Here is a 21,039-nt window from a genome sequence, read left to right as displayed (position 1 = left end):
TAGTGTTGTGGATAGTTTTGTGCTGTTTGTCAGAACAATGAGGCGACTGCTGTCTCCAGGTAGAAACAGGAGTGATACACCTGCTGCTGTCAGACCTGCAGGTATCAGGCTGTGATGTTCTCCTTTATAGTGAACAGAAATAATTTTTTTGGAGTGGCACAAATAATTTGTGTGGCATCTTATTGATGCAAAACAGCTGATTGTTCTGTAAATAGTTTGAAATGGTTATTTTAAAAAATCAAGGTAAAAGGTAAATGGCTGCAAATAACTTTGTTGTTTGCAAAACTTGTGCATAGGATTTTAAAATTGACAATTTATATTTGCATTTAAAGTTATGAAATATGATTCATTAAACATGTTTGTGGTTGCTACAGTAAAAAATATAACTTTTTCTACTCTGATTTTATGTTTTTTGTCTGATTTTTAGATCAATTGTGTTAATGCCGTCAAAATGAAAACATAACTGTAAATTCAGAAACGTGAGGTTGTGGTGAAAAGAATGATACCAAACTAGGCAAAGTAAATAGTTTTTAAAGGTAAAATGTGGAGGGAAAATCAAAAGTAGTTAAAAATGGCCAATTATACCCTGGACCCCAGAGGGTTAAACCATTTTTTTTAAAAGTAACGCAATAGTTACTTTTCAAGTAATTAATTACTTTTAGAATATTGTAACTCAGTTACTTCTCTGAAGAAGTGACTAGTAACTATAATTAATTACTTTTTCAAAGTAACTTGCCCAACACTGACTAATACTAATCATCCAACACCTTGAATCTGCACACAGGAAAACTAATCTTTCAACTTGCACCTCCTAGGATGTCATCCAGTTAAAGAAGAGTAAGGATGCCTTCATGACAACACATTTAAATAACACCTTAGAAAGGACAACTAAATATAAACATAGAAATAAAAATGTTAAGGACTTATCAGTCACTATCCAAAGTTCTGTGCAGATTTACTTATTCTCTTCTTTTAAACTTAACATTCTTTCTAAGATGGATTATTAAGTACCAGATTAAATTTCTCTGTTCCTTTAATGTCTAGAAAGTCCGTCACACTGCTTAACCCAGAGTGCAGAGAAAATTTCTGGTGTATATTCTCTGTTTAGCCCTCACTCATTACAGGACTGATGTTCTCAACAAGTCCTGTGGATTATTCAGTGACTTTAAGATCGTGCCAGTGCAATCCTGCCATATATTTTCTGTCTCCGCAGCTGCTGGTGAAGTGAATAAATTATCAGCCTTGTATCTGGCCTGTATTCCTTTACAGGCCATAAATGAATGTGCTACGTCATGTAATACAGCTGAGCTATTTGGTTTATGTTTGACACATTTTTAGGATGATAGGCAGATTAAAATTAAAATATCTTTCAAAGTTTATTGCATGTACATTGTTGTTATGCAGGACTGTAGAAGATGTAGTATCTCGTGTGCAAAATGGGTGATTGTGCCCCATTTGGAGACCCAGCCTAAATTCAGCATGCTTGCCTTCCAGTGACTTATTTATTCAGGTTCTGCTTATTTTGACATCATGTTTTTAAAGCAGCCACCTAAAGTCTGCCATTGAACTTTCAAAATGTGACCTTTTTTTAGTGTGTCCCTAGGGGCTGTCACAAGTCAAGAATTACCTTTTTTATGAGCCTTATTTAGAGTCACCACTATACTTTTTGATTCTATCCTGGCTTTCGTCCTCATTATTCTGGCGGCTGATGACACAGTCATGTTAATTGTTTGTGTATGTTCTTCATTGTGGTGTTTTTTGTCCGTCCGTCCATCTGTCTAGAGCAGGGGTAGGCAACCTTTCTGATGGCGAGTGCCATTTAAAATTTCCTCAGAAGTCAGTGTGCCACATGATTGCATTAGCAATGAATTTAATAACGCTCTATATGAACAGTTACACACTATATAGAACCACTTTATAGAATTATATTTGTTCGCAGATGTTGGCAGCTATCAGTAAATAGTTATCAGCTATTTTGAAACAAAAAAAGACTTTTTATCCATAACAGTAAATGAACTGTACAACAGAAAATACAAATGCTATTTATGGTCTCCTCACAAGAATGATAAGAAAAATAAACTAAGCCAATATGGCATGTCTGTTAATACAGAGACACAGGTCTCCAAGTGTCCAGCATTCAGATGGCTGCCTGAGGACACTCATGTGAGAGAAAATCTGCTCACACAGATATGTAGAGCCAAATACTGTCAATAAGGCCTCTGCAATGTTCTGAAGACAGTTAAACTTGTCAGGTAGTGATGTCCAGCAGGTGAAAATGAAAGCTCCATGAACACGCACAGCTGTGGATTCTAGCTGCTTCGATGTTGCATTAACTGGCATTAACCCAGCCAGTTAATGCGAGAAAAACCCAGCTGCTCATTAAAGCTTTCTGGTTTGATCAGAAAAGAAAACATTGGTCCATACACCTGAAAGTCCCAAAAATGCATTGTGTCTCGAGTCTACGGATGTATCCGTGTATTTCCGTGGTGCTGATGCTGTGCTGAGCGGAAAGCTCCTGAAGCTTTTGAAGTGTCGGAATGTGGAAAGCTAGCAATGTCCCTCTCACCGGTAGGTGAGTTAGTAAGTAAGTTATTTTTTTTAGCCAATTACAAGTTGAATCTGGTAGTTGGGGCTGTTAGCTAAGATATCGTCAACTAATGTGTCTATGCGAGCTGATTTGCAATGTGCACCGCTGGCCCGGCCATTTATTTTTTACCCTCTCAGATTAATTCACTGCGTGTCCTGCCCAGGGCTGGACTGGGACAAAAAAACAGCCCAGGCATTTTGACTAAAGACCGGCCCACCAGGTATTAAAGCCATAAAGCCTTTGAATGAAAACAAACGCTGTCTTGTTGGTATATGTATGATTTCTATACATTTTACATAAGATGAAAACTTTGGTTGTAAGCTTCAGATAATTATTTAAGAACAGCCAGACATTTTAAATGAGAATGAGAAAGTATTTCTTTGTGCCCCCCTTTCCCTGTTAATGCCCTACCTGCCCCCCTGGCAAAACTTTGCTAGACCCGCCCCTGCACAGTTACCAGCTGTCAGCTACTTAGAAAATGATATTGGTGTTATTTGTCTCTCAGAAACAGTTCATAACTTCCCTTCAACTCATCCATGTCACCTAAAAGGTAAACCTGTTTCTCCATCACCTGTTCAGCTCTGATGATTCAGTAAGGACATCTCCTGGTTTCATCTTCATGTTTCCCTCTCACCACATATCCAAACCGATATCATGACCAGCAGCTTTTACAGCTGTGGCTCCAGCAAACATCAGCTGATACTAGAAATTAATATTAAATAAATTCTAACAACAGCTGATCAAGCTTAAACGTGCTGCTGTTGTTTAGCGCGACATCCGGCGGTTTCCTCTTTCTGGCGCAAAGTGGGCGATAAACAAACAAGAGAGCCGATCAGCTGATCATTGATCAGTTTCATGATTGAAGTAGCAACAGGAGAGAATGGGAGGAGAAGAAGAGGCAGCTGTGCAGCGTAACGACAGAAAAACTCCACCTTTGTGTCTTTTTCCATCCTAGCTGAAGTCCGGGACAAACTGTGTTCCTTCTCAGCTCAACACGAAACACGTAATATTTTCTCTGAATGTGGGACGATTCCGTCTTTTTACGGGGCGGTTGGCAACTCTACTAACTAACCTTATGAATAAAACAAAGTTCACTATCAGTAACATAGTAGCACCCACCCAGCTGTATAGAAACTCCGTCATGCTAGCTAGTACGCAGTACGAGTTATTGTAACTGACTCTAAAAAAACAGAACAACGAAAATAAACTCCACCTAAACTTGGTTCATATCTGACCCACATAGACTGCAGGTCATAACTTCTTACCTGAAGTTCAGTTCACCTGACACTCGGACCGCCCCGTCTCGGGTCTCTCCTCCTCCTGCCTCCCCTCTCCCTCATCCACCTGCCAGCCTCCACCACTTGTTAATTTTACTGAATCTGTGGAAGCTCCGCCATAGCCACCACCAAACAACTGAGTTATTTTTACACACCGGCCAGCATCTGGCCAATCCACAAGCTTTCATTGTTTATACCGTTACAAAAAAAAACAAAAAAAAAAAATCATCGGGCCACCGATGGCTAGTCCAGCTATGGTCGTGCCATCAGTTAACCCTTCGCATGCCAAGTGTGGCACGCGTGCCTAGGGTTGTCGAGCCCTGGCCTAGATTGATAGAGATATGGTGTTCTAAAGTAAATCAAAGCTAAGATAGCACTAGCCATAAGATAATTTGCCTATTATGGTGATATTGCCATCAACTTAAGTGTAATCCACTGGTTTTTCATTTCCTAAGGTGCTGGGAGTTCAGGTTTCTTGTATTTGCTCATGCAGTCAATAAAAGAGCAAACCATGCTGTGCTTGTGCCTGAGATGTTTTAAAAGCGGAGTAATCAGAAGCAGTACTATCAGGAAAATAAGAATAACAGAATGCAGCAGCTACTCATTTGGAATTTAAAAAGGCAGGTCTGTTAACAGAACTTGTCCACTTTCCACACTAGAAAGGGATGCAAATTTGGAGGGTTTTAGACACAATTTATGGTTTGTGGAAATGATTCTAGACTCACTGTGAAACCCCAGTGAAGTCTAAAATAACTTTTAATTTAAGCATTTTTTCCCCCTAATATAATACAAAAACTTTATACCTTAAGAATACAAACCAGAAAACTGCAAAGTGAGTGAGAGAGATGGGATCCATTTTGGCACTGTACAAAACCACCTTAAACTAAAAATATTGTTTTATTTCACCAGACATTTGGCACTTAGCACTTACTTTTTCTTCATAATGCATGAAAGATGCAGCCTCAGGACCTAGATATTTGACCAGACTGGAAAGCACAGCGTTTTTCCTTTCTCCAACCTGTAAACAGAAAACAGAAACAGAAATGTGTGTTGTAACTTGGCACTTTCTCTAACTCAAGACTGTAACAACATGCTTTGTGCTAAAGTATGAATGTATTGTCTAGAAATCACCAAGTTGGACAAAAGAAGTAAAGAATTTGTGCAACTCATTCTCACAGTTGTATTAGCACACATGATGAGCAGCTGAGGCCTGGTAACAAAAGGAGATCCAATAACTTAAACTCTGATTGTGTTATAGAGATTCTAGGAAAATAATTAAAGCCAAACACATCATGTTTTTGAGTGTTTCTGAAAGTGATCTATTACAGTAAATGTATGTAAATCAAACACAGATGATTTCCTACAAATGTTTTTATTTGTAGTTTTTTTTATGTTTCCTAATAAAATAATAAATAATACATTATTTTTTGTGTGTCACAACAGTCACGGATTTGTCTTTTACACTCTGACCGACTCTTCTAACATCAGCCTGTCATTCTGTTTGAGTTTCTCTGTAAAACCAAACAAGAATGGCCTCCTATTACATAAAACATGAGCTGAGCAATAATATTTATAATTCAGGAACGTTGTAGTTAATTCTAATTTATTTATTTATATTTATTTATTTATAAAGACTTGAGTTCAACGAAGGTGAATGAAGTGTCAAGTTAATTTTGGAGTCATCCCATTTGCTCCAATAAACGGTAAAGTTTACACTATTTTTTTGTGCGATCTTCAATCTCTTGTATTTCTGCATTGGGAATGTTGGCATACTACAAAAAAACAGGCAAAGAAAGAGCATCCAAGTGAACATTTAAACAAATTTAAAACTGCAACAATAGAAAGCCAGCAAAGTGCAAGAGACCTGAAAATGGAAAAGAAATACAGAAAAAAAACAAAAAACCAAAAACACATAAAATACATAAAATAATAACAAATTCATACTTTGTAACAGCACATACTGTGCGTAATTGCATGCCTGATGCCACGTCTACTCACATATACCACCATAGTTTGGGGATTTTTCTTTCTTTTGTGGGGGATGTGGAGTTTAATTATTTAGCATCCTACACAGAATAAAGCAGCATAGTGATAGTTACTCAAGAGCTTTAGCCAGTCAGGATGACTTAGATGGCAAAAACAACTGTAGAGATGGGGCTGAATGTATTTATATTTTTATGTAAAGGGAAACACTGCTACCTGTATGTATGTATGTATGTATGTATGTATGTATGTCTCTATGAATATAGAAGGAAAGCGTGTAGGCTGTGTGCAAAAAGCATGTTGCAAACCTCATACACATGCTTAAAGGCATATAAAGCCTGCATTCGTCCTATACCAAAGCTATTGCTGAAAAGAATTCAAAGGAATTTAAAGGATTAAGACAAGACTTGTACAATTCCAAATAATTTTAAATGCTCTTTGTTAAGAAATAACAGATTGGTTGGCCAATAACATGAACAACCACGCATCTTAAATTTTAGTTAAGTCATTCTCTATTTTTGTGGGTTGTCTTTTACAACTTAAATCTTAAACTTAAACCTGGTAACAGTAATTATAAACACCTTCCCTTTATTTCTAAACACTTAACAAGCAAAAAATACCCACTGTCTATTTTTAGGAATGCTCTTAGTCTTCTTTCTACCATACAGGTAAAAAAAACACTTCTGTCTGTTATTCACTTAAGTTGCAGTTACTGAAAGCTTGCATCAGTACCCCACAATTCTCAGTCTAAAGGCAGTGCTTTATCTGCACTCGGGTGATGAGCAATCTTGAGTGCATTTTTAAAATGCTGCCACTGAACAATATCATTTTGAGAATGCATTCTATGTGGCTTTTTTTCTCTAATGCAAACAAGACTTAACCCTAAATATACCCATGATTGTGGAGCTCTTTAGTTTATATCTACTAGCAATGGACATCCAAGAAAAAGCAAATGATCCTGATGGTGGAGGAGTATGCAAGTTTCTGCTTATTAAAACATGTTGAAAATACTGTCATGTTTAAATGACATGTGCATAGAAAGTTACTTAAAAGCCTCTCTACAGCATTTTTCCATTACCTCTTTTGATTCCCAATGAGAAGCCTGCTGGCCAGCAATGAACCCTACCAGAGCAGCATTACCAAAAGGGCTGGTGGCATCAAAGGTTACACAGAATGGACACTCGGTGGAGGACCCTGCCACTATTTCCCCAGAAAAGCCCTTCTCCCTCCAAAAAGCCTGCGAAGAAATACAAACATTCTTAGCATCATCAATAATGGCAACACTTTAATACTGAAACGAGCTACAAACCATTTGCATACAGTCATTCCTTGATTACACGTTGGGGAAATGTCATTAAATTTTGACTGGATTAATTTGAAGGTTTGGCAAAAAAAAACCCAACAAACTGCTTTGTCAAGAAAAGTTGTTTAAGCTAAAACAGAGGGGAGCTACCATAGATCTGTCTGAAAACAATAACGAATACCTTCTGTGCTTCATGATTAACCTCCTAAGACCTGAACTCTTCCACGGCATGCATTTTTAATTTCTCTTTGATATTTGGGCTGATTGGGACCTGATAAATATAAAAACAAAGAATTACCTGATTTTTTTTTTTACCTAATTTTTGTTTCTGAGAAAAATGAGAGCTACATATGAGGATATTCATTTGAAATTTCGATAGAACAGTAGCAGTATAATGTCCTGGTTAGTGGATATCAGGCCCTTGTAGAGCAAAATTGAGTATTTTGGTCTAAATAACCCAAAAAATGTGATGTCCACATATGTGGACGCCAGGTCCTAGGAGGTAAAAGTGATAATGTCAGGAGGAAAAATAGTCTTTTGTGCTCACATTTCCCTCAATGTCTTCAAATTTGAAGATAAATCAACAGAACCTTGTATTGACAACTTTTAGTTACTCAAAGTTGTCAGTAGGATATTGGAACTTCTTTACACATCCAAATGTGAAATATTAAATTAAAGGAAAACAGTAAAGAAGCACAGTGCACAATGTGGTTAGCACTGTTGCCTCATAGCAAAAAAAGTCCCAAGTCTAAATCCTCCACCTGGCTGGGGCCTTTCTGTGTGGAGTTCCCATGTTCTAGACGTGTTTGCATGAGCTCTCTCCGGGTACTCTGGCTTTCTCCCACAGTCCAAAGACAAACAGTTAGTGGGGTTAGGTTAACTGGTGATTCTAAATTGCCCATTAGTGTGAATGGTTGTCTGTCTCTGTGGTAGCCCTGCAATCCTGCAGGGCTTGCACAATCCACCAGGGCTAGCAGGATTGTGCTAGATAAGGATAAGTGGATGGATGGATAGAGAGAATACCCTTCATGAAATCAGGATGGTTTACTGTAGAGCTGTCCGATATAACGATATATATCGGATGACGATATAAAAACGTCTATCGTTTCATTTTACGCTACCGTTTGTTTCATGGTGTCGCAAAATAAACTGTTTACGGCAATATTTTTTCATCGTTTTGATGGTCACTGTAGTGGCTATATTAATTTCTTAAAGTTCTCTCTTTCTCTTATATTTAATATAACCACACTACGGACGGACAAGCACTTGTTTTTATGCGTTGTCGTTAGCAACAAAACTAAAACCACCGCGTGTTTATGTTCAACATAAACCTTTCACAATAAAGCTCAAGATCCTGTTTAGACTTTTCAAAATAAACTGAATCACGTGAAAGAGCAGATTAATTACAGATGACAATTAAAAAAGAGCCGTCAGGTGCTAAAAAATAAACCTTAGAGTCAAACGTTAGAACAGGCTTTTCCCCGCAGCACGCCGTGTAATAAATACTCACAAAGAAAACGGCGGCCGTTACAACCTATGTCTAAAAATTTATAGTTTCATGCATCAGTAAAACACTCGACTCCAGGTACACGACGCCCAGCTGGAAACACTTCACGCAACTTGAGCTTTACAGAGAATGTTACATTTTTGTGATTTATATCATTATCGGGACAATAGATGTTTTAATATCGGGATATGAGATTTTGGTCATATCGCACAGCCCTAGTTTACTGAGCACTTACTTTGTACCATACTGATACGCTGTTCACACAACACCTTAGTAATAAGGTTGAGGTCCTGTGTTGGCCACTCAGTTACTGAATACCTGACCTGACCTGAAGTTACCTGACCAACTTCTTTAAAAATTTGTGTATAATTTTTGAACTTTTGGTTATTATCTGGTTTCACTTTAGAATGATGTTAAACCATAGTAGTTGGGACCAACCACCTCTTTCAGCATCTGTGTATTTATTCTACATCTCACAGCTGTTTTTCTTTTGGTTCAGACATCTCAAACACAGACTGTTTGTTCATAGCACATTTTCCATTGTTTCTCTGTCCAGGTTTTGTGTCCCTTTGCCCATGTTGATCTTTTGGGCCAATATCAGGAGTGGCTTTTTTCTTTGCATCTCTACCCCTTTTGAGACTGTTATCGAAACCTAAGCTGAAGCTCCAGACATGCAACTACACTAGGGAACAAAAAGCGGTGCTTCTTTAATCGGCAATTACCATTACTGGCAAAGGCTTTTTATAATGATCAATCAGCCTTAAATTAGGTAACACATCACTGGATGGGCCTCTGTATAGTACATCTATGTAGTTATTTTATAAAGGAAAATCCCTGATTTGTGGTGATTAAATATTAAATTGATTCCTCATTAAATTTCTTTCAAAAACAACAGATCCAAAACCTGTCAGTAATTGTGGGTTTTATTTTGTTTTTTTAAGAAATGTGTGCTCAATATAAATATACAGTCTGTGACAGCTTTGTTTTACTGAACAATATTATAATATTAGTAATATTATAAAGTATAATATGTCGTAGCTAATGCAAATTACATGTTCATGTGTAACTATAATTTTATTTTCATATATTGGAGTGTTGGTAATTTGAATACATTTCATGTATGTGAAGACCATCCTGTGGCAGTAAAATAGCATGAGATGTACAAATGTAATACAAATGCTTCATAAAATTATAATCATTTGGCTCTGTCACACACACTAAGTGTTGCTTTCTGGCAATCTCATAGCCTCATGTAATAATAAGTAACTTTAATGTTCTTACAGCACAGGCTTTTGGAAAGTAGGGACTTTTTTGAACCTGCATCAAATAACACTTAAACTTTTTATTTTAAGAATTTATTCACTTTGTGACATGGGGAATTTTATAAGAAAACATAATATGACCACTGCTACTAGCAGCATTGTATCACAAATTATGGTATTACTAATGCTACTATGTATTCTGCATTTACATTTGTATAAGCATGGGCTGTCACATTTACATCCACATGAATTTAAATGTGTGATGAGTCATCTTTTTATGCTGTTTCTCTCTAACATTGTGATCAGTGTCATTGTATAATGGCAACTGTGATTCTGAAAGCATATTTCTGGATCTTGCTTTGAATTTGTATTCTCTCTTTTAATTATTTCCATTGTATTTTTGCTCAAAATAAATAATGACTTTGCTTAATACATGATTACTGGAGACTTGGTTTCAATTACAGTTTCCTTTTTGGATCTTGATTAGTTATTCACTGCTAAGAACCCCAACAACCACCCACAAAAAGGCTAAATAGATTTCAACCAAAATGTGCTTACATTGTGATTGAAATTAAGCTTTTATTTTTTATATTTGATATTTTTTATGTTTTATATACTTTATGACAAATTCATCTATTATCTACACAGGGCATATCAACTCTCCCAGGCTAATTCAAATGCTAAACGAGCATCCAATATGCTGTTTAAGTTCACATTATTTCATTCACCTTGATTGCACACTCATTCTTGGCGGTGACCTCAACCTTGGACTAAATGAAGAAATGGATAGGCTCAACACAACAGGAACTCAGCGTAATTGGCAGTCCACAAATATAATCAAACAGTATATGAACGACTTTGGTCTTTGCGATGCATGGCGCTCTCTTCACCCCACCAGTAAGGAATATACTTTTTTCTTGCATGTTCATCACTCTTACTCTCGTCTGGATTATTTTTTGGTCAGCAGCTCACTGCTGTGTGACATTTCAGACACTGAGATTCATCCTATAGCTGTCAGCGATCATGCTCCTGTATCTTTAACACTAATGCACAAGAATAATACTACGCCAAGTAAAAACTGGAGATTTAATATATCTCTACTTAAAGATGAAGACTTTATTAAATACTTTAAAAAGGAATGGACTTCATATTTAGACTTTAATGACACTCCCGGAATATCTGCTTCTGTTCTATGGGAAGCAGGGAAAGCTGTGATGAGAGGTAAAATAATTTCTTTCTCATCACACAAAAAGAAAGAAGAAAACAAAAATATTCAGGAATTAGAAAAAAACATCAAATCACTAGAAGAAGCCTACGCGTCCCACCAAGATCAGGAAACATTGAACAAAATATGCAAAACAAAACTAGAATTAAATGAAACTATTAATAAAAAAACACAATTCCTTATACAAAGACTTCGCTTGCAGAATTTTGAACACAGTAACAAATCAGGTCGATTTCTAGCTAACCAGCTAAAAATAAATAAAGAAAAAATAACTATATGTGCTGCTAAAGATTTATCGGGGAACACAATATATGATCCTGGAAGAATAAACAACATTTTTAGGGATTTCTATGAAACTTTATACTCACCACAAATAAACCCATCTAAAAATGAAATTGATCTGTTTCTTGACAACGTAACTCTTCCAAAATTACTAGACAGTCAAGCAATGGAACTGGATTCGCCACTGACGTCAAGTGAACTCCAGGAAGCCCTGATAAGTATGCCCAATAATAAGGCTCCAGGTCCAGACGGTTTCCCTGCAGAATTCTACAAAGAATTCTGGACAATTTTGGCACCAGTATTCAACAGCATGTTGCAGGAAATCGAGGAAAAGGGCAGACTACCACCAAATATGAATTCTGCCAACATTAGTCTCCTGCTAAAACCAGGCAAAGACCCTTTATTTCCCTCAAGCTATCGTCCAATTTCTCTTTTAAATGTAGACCTTAAAATAATCTGCAAAGCTCTCTCAAAGAGATTAGAGAAAATGACCCCCCTCTTAATTCATCCTGACCAAACTGGTTTCATAAAAGGTCGGCACTCCTCAACAAACACTCGTAGATTACTTAATTTAATAGACTACTCATACGATAAAAACATCGAAACCATAATATTATCTCTAGATGCAGAAAAAGCATTTGACAGAGTTAATTGGAAATTTTTATTCGCAACTTTACACAAATTTGGTTTTGGAAACTCTTTCATAAACTGGATAAGAATATTATACAATTCCCCAACGGCTCGTATCAGAACAAATGACCAGACATCCTCCAGCTTCTGTCTCCTGAGGGGCACCAGACAGGGATGCCCACTCTCCCCTTCACTTTTTGCAATTTTTATCGAACCTCTAGCAGCAGCATTTAGACAGGCTACAACAATTAAGGGCATAAAATGTAAGAACATAGAACATAAAATCAGTCTCTATGCGGATGATGTGTTGCTTTTTCTGCAAAACACACAAACCAACCTCTCTGAGGTAATTACTTTAATAAACTGGTTTTCAAGAGTTTCAGATTATTCAATTAACTGGCCAAAATCTACAGTTCTCCCCATTAACTGCTCCTTCCATAATTCTTCCTCTGCCCCACTGCAATCCGGAAATATTAAATATTTAGGTATTAATGTCTCTCCTAAGCTTTCAGACTTAACTAAACTAAACCACATCCCACTTCTAAAGAAAGTAGAAGGCGATCTGACTAGATGGAAATCTTTACCCATATCACTCATGGGAAGGGTCGCCACTATAAAAATGATGATCTTGCCAAAAATAAATTACTTATTTTTGATGATCCCTAACAAACCATCACAAGATTGGTTCAGATCTCTGGATTCATATATTTCCAAATTCCTTTGGAAAGATAAACCCCCGCGTATTAGCTTAAAAACGCTACAAAGAACCAAGGATAGAGGAGGATTAGATCTGCCTAATTTTCACCAATACTTCTTAGCCAACAGGCTTCAGTTCATCTCAGAATGGTTAAAACATACCTTCTTAGTTGAGCCCTGGCTAGATGTTGAACAGGCACTATGCAAGGATCTAGAGATTTCAGACCTACCATTTATTAGCTCAAACATCAAAAGACATGAATGCTTTAAAAGTATCAACATCAGCTTTTCTCTAACAGCATGGTGGGAGTTTCTAAAAATAACGGAGTCTTCATTAATCCCATGCAAACGTACACCTATCTGGAATAACCCTGACATACTACAAAACAATAATATGATTAATTTCCCAGAATGGAGTTGTAAAGGAATTAAATACTTAGAACATATATTAGAGGGAACAGAATTTATTCCATTTGGCAGACTAGTTGAACAATATGGGATCAACAAGACAAGGTTTTTAGAATATCAACAAATTAAATCCATAGTAAAAAAGAAATTTAACCTCAGTCAAGTTGAATTACAAACACCACTAAGTGCGGCACATTTTCTTACTCTTAAATCCCCCAAATTATTATCTAAAATATACAGAACACTTTCTAAATTAGATGAATCAATATCCCTTCCTACTGCAAAGTGGGAAGCAGATTTATCAGTCAACCTAGACCAAAACTTCTGGTCTCAGATTTGCTTAAAAACTTTTAAATTAATTAAAAATCCCAGTCTGCAATTAATACAATACAAAATACTTCATAGAGTGCACTATACAGGTCATCGGATGTTCAAGATGGGCTTTACATCTTCCAACAACTGCTCACACTGTCAAGGCAATACACCAGACAATTACATCCACGCTCTTTGGTTCTGTCCACCAGTGCAAAAGTTTTGGCGCGAGATATGTGAAGACTTATCAAAGTGTCTGAAATGTAACATTCCAACTTCCCCCTTAGTGTGTCTACTGGGCAGCTTAGATAATGTCACTTCAGAAAAGAATATAGCCCATATGATCTTCACTGCCCTATGCATAGCCAAGAAAACAGTCCTCATGAACTGGAAAAATAAAAATAATCTTAATTCTAACCAATATAGAAATTATCTATTAGATTACATTAGTCTTGACACAGCCTCTGCCACCACATTAGATCAATTGCTCTGGGCCCCTTTTATCAGCTCCATCACCTAGTGGGGGTGGGGGGTCATAGTTTGGTCCCGCCTTCACTGTTGTGATTGGTGAGGGGGTAGGGACAGGCTTAGGGCGTCGGGGGGTTCCCCGGAGGCATCTTCCTTGGGGGGCTCAACCCGGGGTAGCGGTCACGTCCGGTTGGGGGCTCTGTTGGCTCTCAGGTGACTGTTTCCTCGCGGCTGCGTGCAGCGGGGCTAGGGGAGGGTCTGTGCTGACGGACGTGGGTTACTGACCTGGCAACCTGGCTGCCCCTGGGTGGATCCGGGATGGGCGTGAGGTTCTGGGGGCGCTCCGTCTCTGGGCTGGGGCCCGGGCCGGGCCTCGGGGGCTTGGGTCCTGGTTGGTGTGTTGCCGGGGTTGTGGGCGGGTGGGTGCATGGGGGCCCGGCCCTGGAGCAGGGTGCCGCCGGTGCGTCGAGCCGCCTGGGGGGCTCTTCAACTGGTGGGGGGGATGGTCACATCTTGCAGGAGCTTTCTTCTCTTCAGGAACTCTCTGCAGGAGGGGGAGATACAGGAGAGGTGGAGGAAGATCTCAGCCTGGGCGTTTACCGTCTTATGTAGTCTGGAAGATGTGTGGATGGTGGGGTGGGTGCAGTTTTCTCTGTGGTGGGGTTGGGTGGACTGTCCAGGGCTCTGTGGAGCCGGAGGGCGCTACTGCACTGGGCCCCAGTCTGATGGGCCTGGGCCCCCCTTCCCTGGCGGGTCGCGGAGGGTGGGAGTGCCTACTGGGGTCAGCGGGGGAGCTGGCCCCAGGGAGGGGTTACCTGCCCCTCCCTTCCTTCCCTCCCCATCTCCAGCTGCCTCCCTCTTCCCGCTCCTCCACAACCACCCACACATGCAGGGCCTTGGAGTGGGGGTATGTCACCAGGGTGCAGAGGAGGCTACCCCCCCCCCGTCCCCCCCCGTCCCCTTCTGGCTGCTTCAATTTTATCCCACAACTTAGACATTCACATTATTCACACTCTCATTACACATACATATAGAATCTTGGGGGTGGGCACAATCACGGAGTCCAAATTGCCATCAGGGTGTATACCTCACCCCTGACGTCGTTGCCCACCTCTCAATTTTAAATACACTTAGTCATTGAGGGCTAGCAGGAGGGACTATGCGCTTACCTGCTGCTCCTTGGCAGGTAGCTCCATGCCCTCCTGGGTTTTAATTGCACCTTAGAACACATATGCATCAACACTACAATGAGCGGGTGGAGGGAGGTTTGGAGTCTTCTCCCACCCCCATTCTCCGCGGCCTGCTGGAGCGGGAGGGCTAGTAGGAGGAGTTGGCCGTCCGACTGCGGTCTGGGGTGTGGGGCCTCCCTGCTGCTGCGGAGTCGGGGTGGTCTGCCTCTCCCCACCGCAGGGAAAAGGGTAACACCACCTGGGTCTGGGTGCAATTCCCCCCTCCAGGGGCAAGGGTACCTAGACCCGGTTTGTAGAGTACGCTTGGGGAGTGTGATTGTGTGTACAGCGTCTCTTTATGTCTGTCTCCACGTTGGTTGAGTGTGGAGTAAGTGCATATGAGAGCATGAGGGTGGGAATGGATGTTTGTGTCTGTGTGTGCCTGTATGTCTGTGTCTATATGTCAGGTTGGGTATCAGACGCCACCTCTCTGGGGACACCTCAGGCCCTCCAAGGTTTGGAGGCCTATCTCCACCCACCACCACTTCCCCTGCCGGTGGCGGACTCCCTCAGGTGTCGGTGTGTTGGTGGTTCTTTGTGTCTGGGGGTGGGCGTCCGGGTACACACCTGCTCACTCCTTGGCGGCCGCTTGTCGGGGCCTGGGGCCTGGGGCTCGCTCGGGCCCCTTTGGAGGTGGGGTGCCCCCGGCCTCTCGGCCTGGGGCTCGGTCACTCAGGCACAGCTGGGGGCTGGCGGAGCTCACGGGCGCGTCACTGCAACTCCCCCTGACTTCTGCTCCGCGGCTGCTGGGCGAGCCCTCATCTGGGACTCTCCTCAGCTCTTACTGGAACAGTGGCGCGGCTGCCCCTCTGTTGGTCTTCCATGGTCTCTTGTGTTCTGGGGGCCTCTGGATGTCTGGAGTTTTGATCTCCTCCATACCCGCTTCACACCCTGGAGGACGGGGCTGTGGCCCCCCCACACTCCCTAGCAGATCATTACATGGAGAAACCTTTGGAATGCAAGCATGCTGATCCACACAGGTATGCACACATGGGTATTCACAGACGCGGACTAAAGCTTTCTTGGCTGCTACCTCAAAGCACACTGTGCGCTGTCTATCTTGCGTGCTGCACAATATCGTTTATTATCTAGTAAATATTGATATCTATGACTAGCTAGTTTATTGTGATGGTGCTTTGTTTTCTCTATTATTATGTTGCTCTTTGTTGTTTGCTGTCTCCTCTGTTTGTTTTTTTTGTTTGTTTTTTTTTTTTTTTCTCCATACAGGTGACCCAGGAGTTCTTTTTTTTTCTCTCTCTCTCTTCCCCCCCCCCTTCTCACCGTCTCTTCTCCCCTTTGGTTTTCTTTCTTTCTCTCCCCCTCTTTCTCTCATTCATTCCCCCTGTCCTATTTATTAAAAAAAAAAAAAAAAAAAAGACAAAGGATGAACTGAAGCTCTGCCATCACGTAATGTCGCATACTGCTGTTTCTGATGTCATTTAGGAAAAAAAAAAAAAAAGTTCACATTATTTCCTATTCTAGAAACAATCCAAAGAGAAAGCAGATTCTGGCAAGACAAATGCACTATATTGCCAAAAGCCTTCACAGATGCACAAAACTGAACTGGAGTAACATCCCTTTTTTAATCCATAGGGTTTAATCTTTGATGTGTGCTGGCCTTTGGAACTATATCAGCTTTAACTCTTCTGAGAAGGATTTTCACAAGGCTTATGAGTAGGGATGGGTACCGGCATCCGGTGCGTTCTGACATAAACGGTAGTAACCAGACCGAAAAGCAGCGCACATTTCTGTGCTTTATTTCGGTGCTTTTTTTTCCTGAGATGTCACACACTTTGGATTCCAGCCAATCATTTTACCTTTGCGAGCGTAGTAGGCAGGCCCAGGTACGTACGTTCTTTTAGAGCAGCAATACAGATTAAAAACGCCCAAGGCGAACCGGTCAAAAGTCTGGCTGTACTTCACAGCAAAAGATGCAAACTCAGCAGCCTGCAACAAGTGCTTTAAGGTGATACTGTGCAAAGGAGGTAACACCTCGAATCTGATGAAACACCTGGCGACGCATAGTGTTTTTTTTTTTAAAAGCCGAGAAATGCACCGTATTTGATAGCTTGCTGCGAGACCTCACACCAAGCACATCTACTCCGGGTGGGTTGCCTGTTATCGGTCCCGGAGTTTGCAACATCCCCCAAAAACCCGAAGAGGAGAGTCCTGGCCCCTAGCCCTGCCAGTGTAGCAGAAATGATGACGGGTGATGATGGCAGCAGCAGCCGTTCTTCTCTGCGTGAGTTTACGTTGAGTAGGCTAACCACGTTATTACATTAATGCACGTAAGGTGAACTAGCAAACACCTCGTAGTTACATGCGGCTGTCTTCTTGTTTGATGGCAGATACTCCCTTCACCCTGGCCAAAAAAGCTAAAATGACCAAAGAAACAGTGGAAAACAGTTAAACATGAGAGGTTTTTGGATAGTTTTTTTCCCCCCATTGTTTAAACACTGCTTCCAGCCAAGAGTGATACCATAAATCCCCTATAGCTGCAGAAAAGGCTAACATTGTTATCTTTTTACAAAAAAACAGCTGAACATGAGAGGGTTTTGGACAAAGTTTGTGTTCTTCATTCTTTAAGCACCGGTTCAAGCACAGTTTAAGCACCGGCACCGTTCCAAAAGTACCGGTTTGGTACTGGTATCGGATAAAACCTAAATGATACCCATCCCTACTTATGAGTGTGTTTTAGGGAATTTTTGGCTATTCTTACGCATGCACATTTGTGAAGTCAGGTACTGATGTTAGATGAGACAGTCTGTCTCACAGTCTGTGCTCTAATCCCATCCCAGAGGTGTTCTATCAGGTGGAGACCAGGACTCTGTGCAGGCTAGTCAAGTTCCTTTACACCAGGGGTGTCCAACTCCAGGCCTCGAGGGCCGGTGTCCTGCAGAGGGGCCGATGGCGCGATATGGCAGCCTTGCTTCTGTCAGTCTGCCCCAGGGCAGCTGTGGCTAGGGGTCCAACGATACACAAAATTCACGGTTTGGTTTGATACAGGGGCAGCACGGTGGCACAGTGGTTAGCACTGTTGCCGCACAGCAAGAAGGTTCTGAGTTCAATTCCACCATCAGGCCGGGGTCTTTCTGTGTGGAGTTTGCATGTTCTCCCCGTGTTTGCGTGGGTTCTCTCCGGGTACTCCGGCTTCCTCCCACTGTCCAAAGACATGCAGCTTGTGGGGATAGGTTAATTGGATAATCCAAATTGCCACTAGGTGTGAATGTGAGTGTGAATGGTTGTCTGTCCCTGTGTGTTAGCCCTGCGACAGACTGGCGACCTGTCCAGGGTGTACCCTGCCTCTCGCCCTATGACTGCTGGGATAGGCTCCAGCGCCCCCCGCGACCCTGGAAAGGATAAGCGGAAGCGAATGGATGGATGGATGGTTTGATACATTGGTGTCACGGTTCGATATTTTTTTGATACAAAAATATTTTCATGCTTTTTTAATTTGTCAGTTATTAAAATTATAAATATATATTTTAACTCAAACGTACAGTTTTTAAATTTAATGTTGCTTAAACAAAGGGATAAAATAATAAATCTATCTGATCGAGAAATCACTCATCTTTGGAAAAGAGAGTTTATTACAGAGAAATGGCTCTTTCCAAAATAAAAGCTATACTATACACTTCTTCTGGGGTATACTCTCAGCAGCATATTAAACATATCAGGTCCCCATAAGGAGAATCATGTGCTAACAGCTGTCTAAATGACTCGGGCAAAGTTTGTAGCATGCATGCTTGTTGTTTTTGTCTGCTTCCACTTGTCTTTGCACTAGGATGATGTCGACGTAAATGTGCAGTCATATTCGCTGTGTTCCCACTAGTGCTGTCAGGGTTAATCTGAAATGACATTAACGCCACAACACGGCAAATCTCCGTTAACGAGCTACCGCGGATCGCCCAGTGCGTGGGGGTGGACGGCGTCAACGCGTTAACGAGCTAACTGCGCTAACGCAGTAGTTCCCACCCATGTAATTGAGCATTGCGTGGCACATCCGACATATTGTTTTACTTTTGTCCATGACGCGCCTACCTTCAGGGTCATACGTCACATGAAGACCAAAATAGTTCCAAAGGCCAGATCTGAATGAGGGTGGGGGAGCTGGATCCTTAGCTTCCTGTCTGACAGACGCCAAGTGGTCAGACTGGGCAGCATCACCTCATCCCCGTCACACTGAACACTGGTGCTCCACAGGGGTGTGTACTGAGCCCTCTCCTATACTCACTCTACACCTACGACTGCACAGCCACTAACAACTCCAACATCATTGTGAAGTTTGCGGACGACACTACAGTGGTGGGTCTTATCACCAACGGTGATGAGACAGCTTACAGGGAGGAGGTCAGCGCCCTGACCCACTGGTGTCAAGACAACCATCTCACCCTCAACGTCGCAAAGACAAAGGAGTTGATAGTGGACTTCCGGAGGTGCAGAGAAGTACACACCCCCATCACCATCAGCGGCGCTGCTGTGGAGAGAGTGAGCAGCTTCCGGTTCCTTGGTGTACATCTGGCTGAGGATCTTACGTGGTCAGTACACACAAACAAAACAGTGAAGAAGGCGCAGCAGCGCCTCTTCTTTCTCAGGAGACTGAAAAGATTCGGCATGAGCCCCCGCATCCTCAGGACCTTCTATCACTGTGCCATTGAGAGCATCCTCACTGGATGCATCACCACCTGGTATGGCAACAGCACCGCCTACAACTGCAAAGCTCTCCAGCGAGTAGTGCGGTGCTCTGAACGGATAATTGGAGGTGAGCTTCCCTCCCTCCAAGACATCTACAGGAAGCGGTGCCTGAGGAAAGCGGGGAGGATCATCAAGGACTCCAGTCACCCCAGCCATAAACTGTTCAGACTGCTTCCATCAGGAAGGAGGTTCTGCAGCATCCGGTCCCGTACCAGCAGACTGAGAGAGCAGCTTTTTCCATCAGGCCATCAGACTGCTGAACACTTCATAGACACCTCAGCTTCACTACTGGAACTTTAACATTATGCACTCCATACTGTACAGTAATGCCACTGTTTTGCACATGTCTCACTCTGTATATTTTATTTTATTTATTTTATATATTTTATTTATTGTTTACTCTATTTAATTTGTAAAATATGTGTACACACACACACACACACACACACACACACACACACGTAGAAAAATATTTAGTATACACATCCAGAAATGCATATACTATTATATATTGTACATATATTTATTAGTTTCAGATGTAGCCATTCTTGTATTTTGCCTGTTTATGTTATTGTATTTTGCACAACTCTGTTGCTTGTGAAGCTCGCACACAAGAATTTCACTCACATGTGCTGTACCAATGTACCTGCACATGTGATGTGACAATAAAAGTGATTTGATTTGATTTGATTTGGAGGTTGTGCTATGTGTTGGAAAATACTAGGTGAATCAGGTGTTTTTGCTGCAATCAGGTTTGATTTCCAAATCCCAGAGTAGCACAGGTGAGTGGAAATCCAGCTGTTTGGTTTTTGTTTTTCCCTATAAAACCTGCAAAAAAATGTTTAATTACTACTCCCAAAAAATAAATAAATAAATAATGCAAACCAGATTTAACCAGAAATTGGCTAAAATAAAGTGCAGAAATGAAATGGAACACTAGAACCGCGGATTTAGATGTTCAAAATACTAAAAACAACCATTAAGGTCAACAACAGAGGTATTTTGTAGGGAAAATTAGATAGTTTTGTCGCTCACCAAGTTGTTAAAGAGCATTTTCACGTTGACATTAGAGCAGGATGAAAGTAGTTGCACATACACATGTAAGACCACACAACGGTAGTGTTAAAACATCTGATAAAGCAAATGGGTGCACCTACACCACGGGAATGTTGTTT

General features: G+C 41.1%; 3 protein-coding genes across 4 annotated transcripts in view; 1 reads left to right on the top strand and 2 right to left on the bottom strand.

The window, feature by feature from the left end:
* LOC309709922 (uncharacterized protein) overlaps positions 1-21,039 on the bottom strand; it is a 322,961-nt gene that overhangs the window by 48,347 nt on the left and 253,575 nt on the right. The window lies entirely within an intron of this gene.
* The window catches only part of vsig8a (V-set and immunoglobulin domain containing 8a), an 89,083-nt gene that overhangs the window by 669 nt on the left and 67,375 nt on the right, over positions 1-21,039 (top strand). The gene's annotated exons all lie outside the window — the stretch shown is intronic.
* The window catches only part of LOC309709902 (putative flavin-containing monoamine oxidase A), a 68,101-nt gene that overhangs the window by 10,945 nt on the left and 36,117 nt on the right, over positions 1-21,039 (bottom strand). Inside the window, exons 9-10 of the mRNA XM_082538875.1 lie at positions 6,926-7,084; positions 4,796-4,882 (exon numbers count right to left, since the gene is read on the bottom strand). Of these exons, the coding sequence (XP_082395001.1) occupies positions 4,796-4,882; positions 6,926-7,084 (246 nt within the window). The remainder of the gene's footprint in view (positions 1-4,795; positions 4,883-6,925; positions 7,085-21,039) is intronic.

Source organism: Aulonocara stuartgranti (assembly GCF_965226115.1).
Source record: "Aulonocara stuartgranti genome assembly, chromosome: 7".
NCBI lineage: Eukaryota > Metazoa > Chordata > Actinopteri > Cichliformes > Cichlidae > Aulonocara > Aulonocara stuartgranti.
The sequence above is the reverse complement of the archived record's forward strand: the minus strand, read 5'-3'. Positions and strand labels throughout refer to the sequence as shown.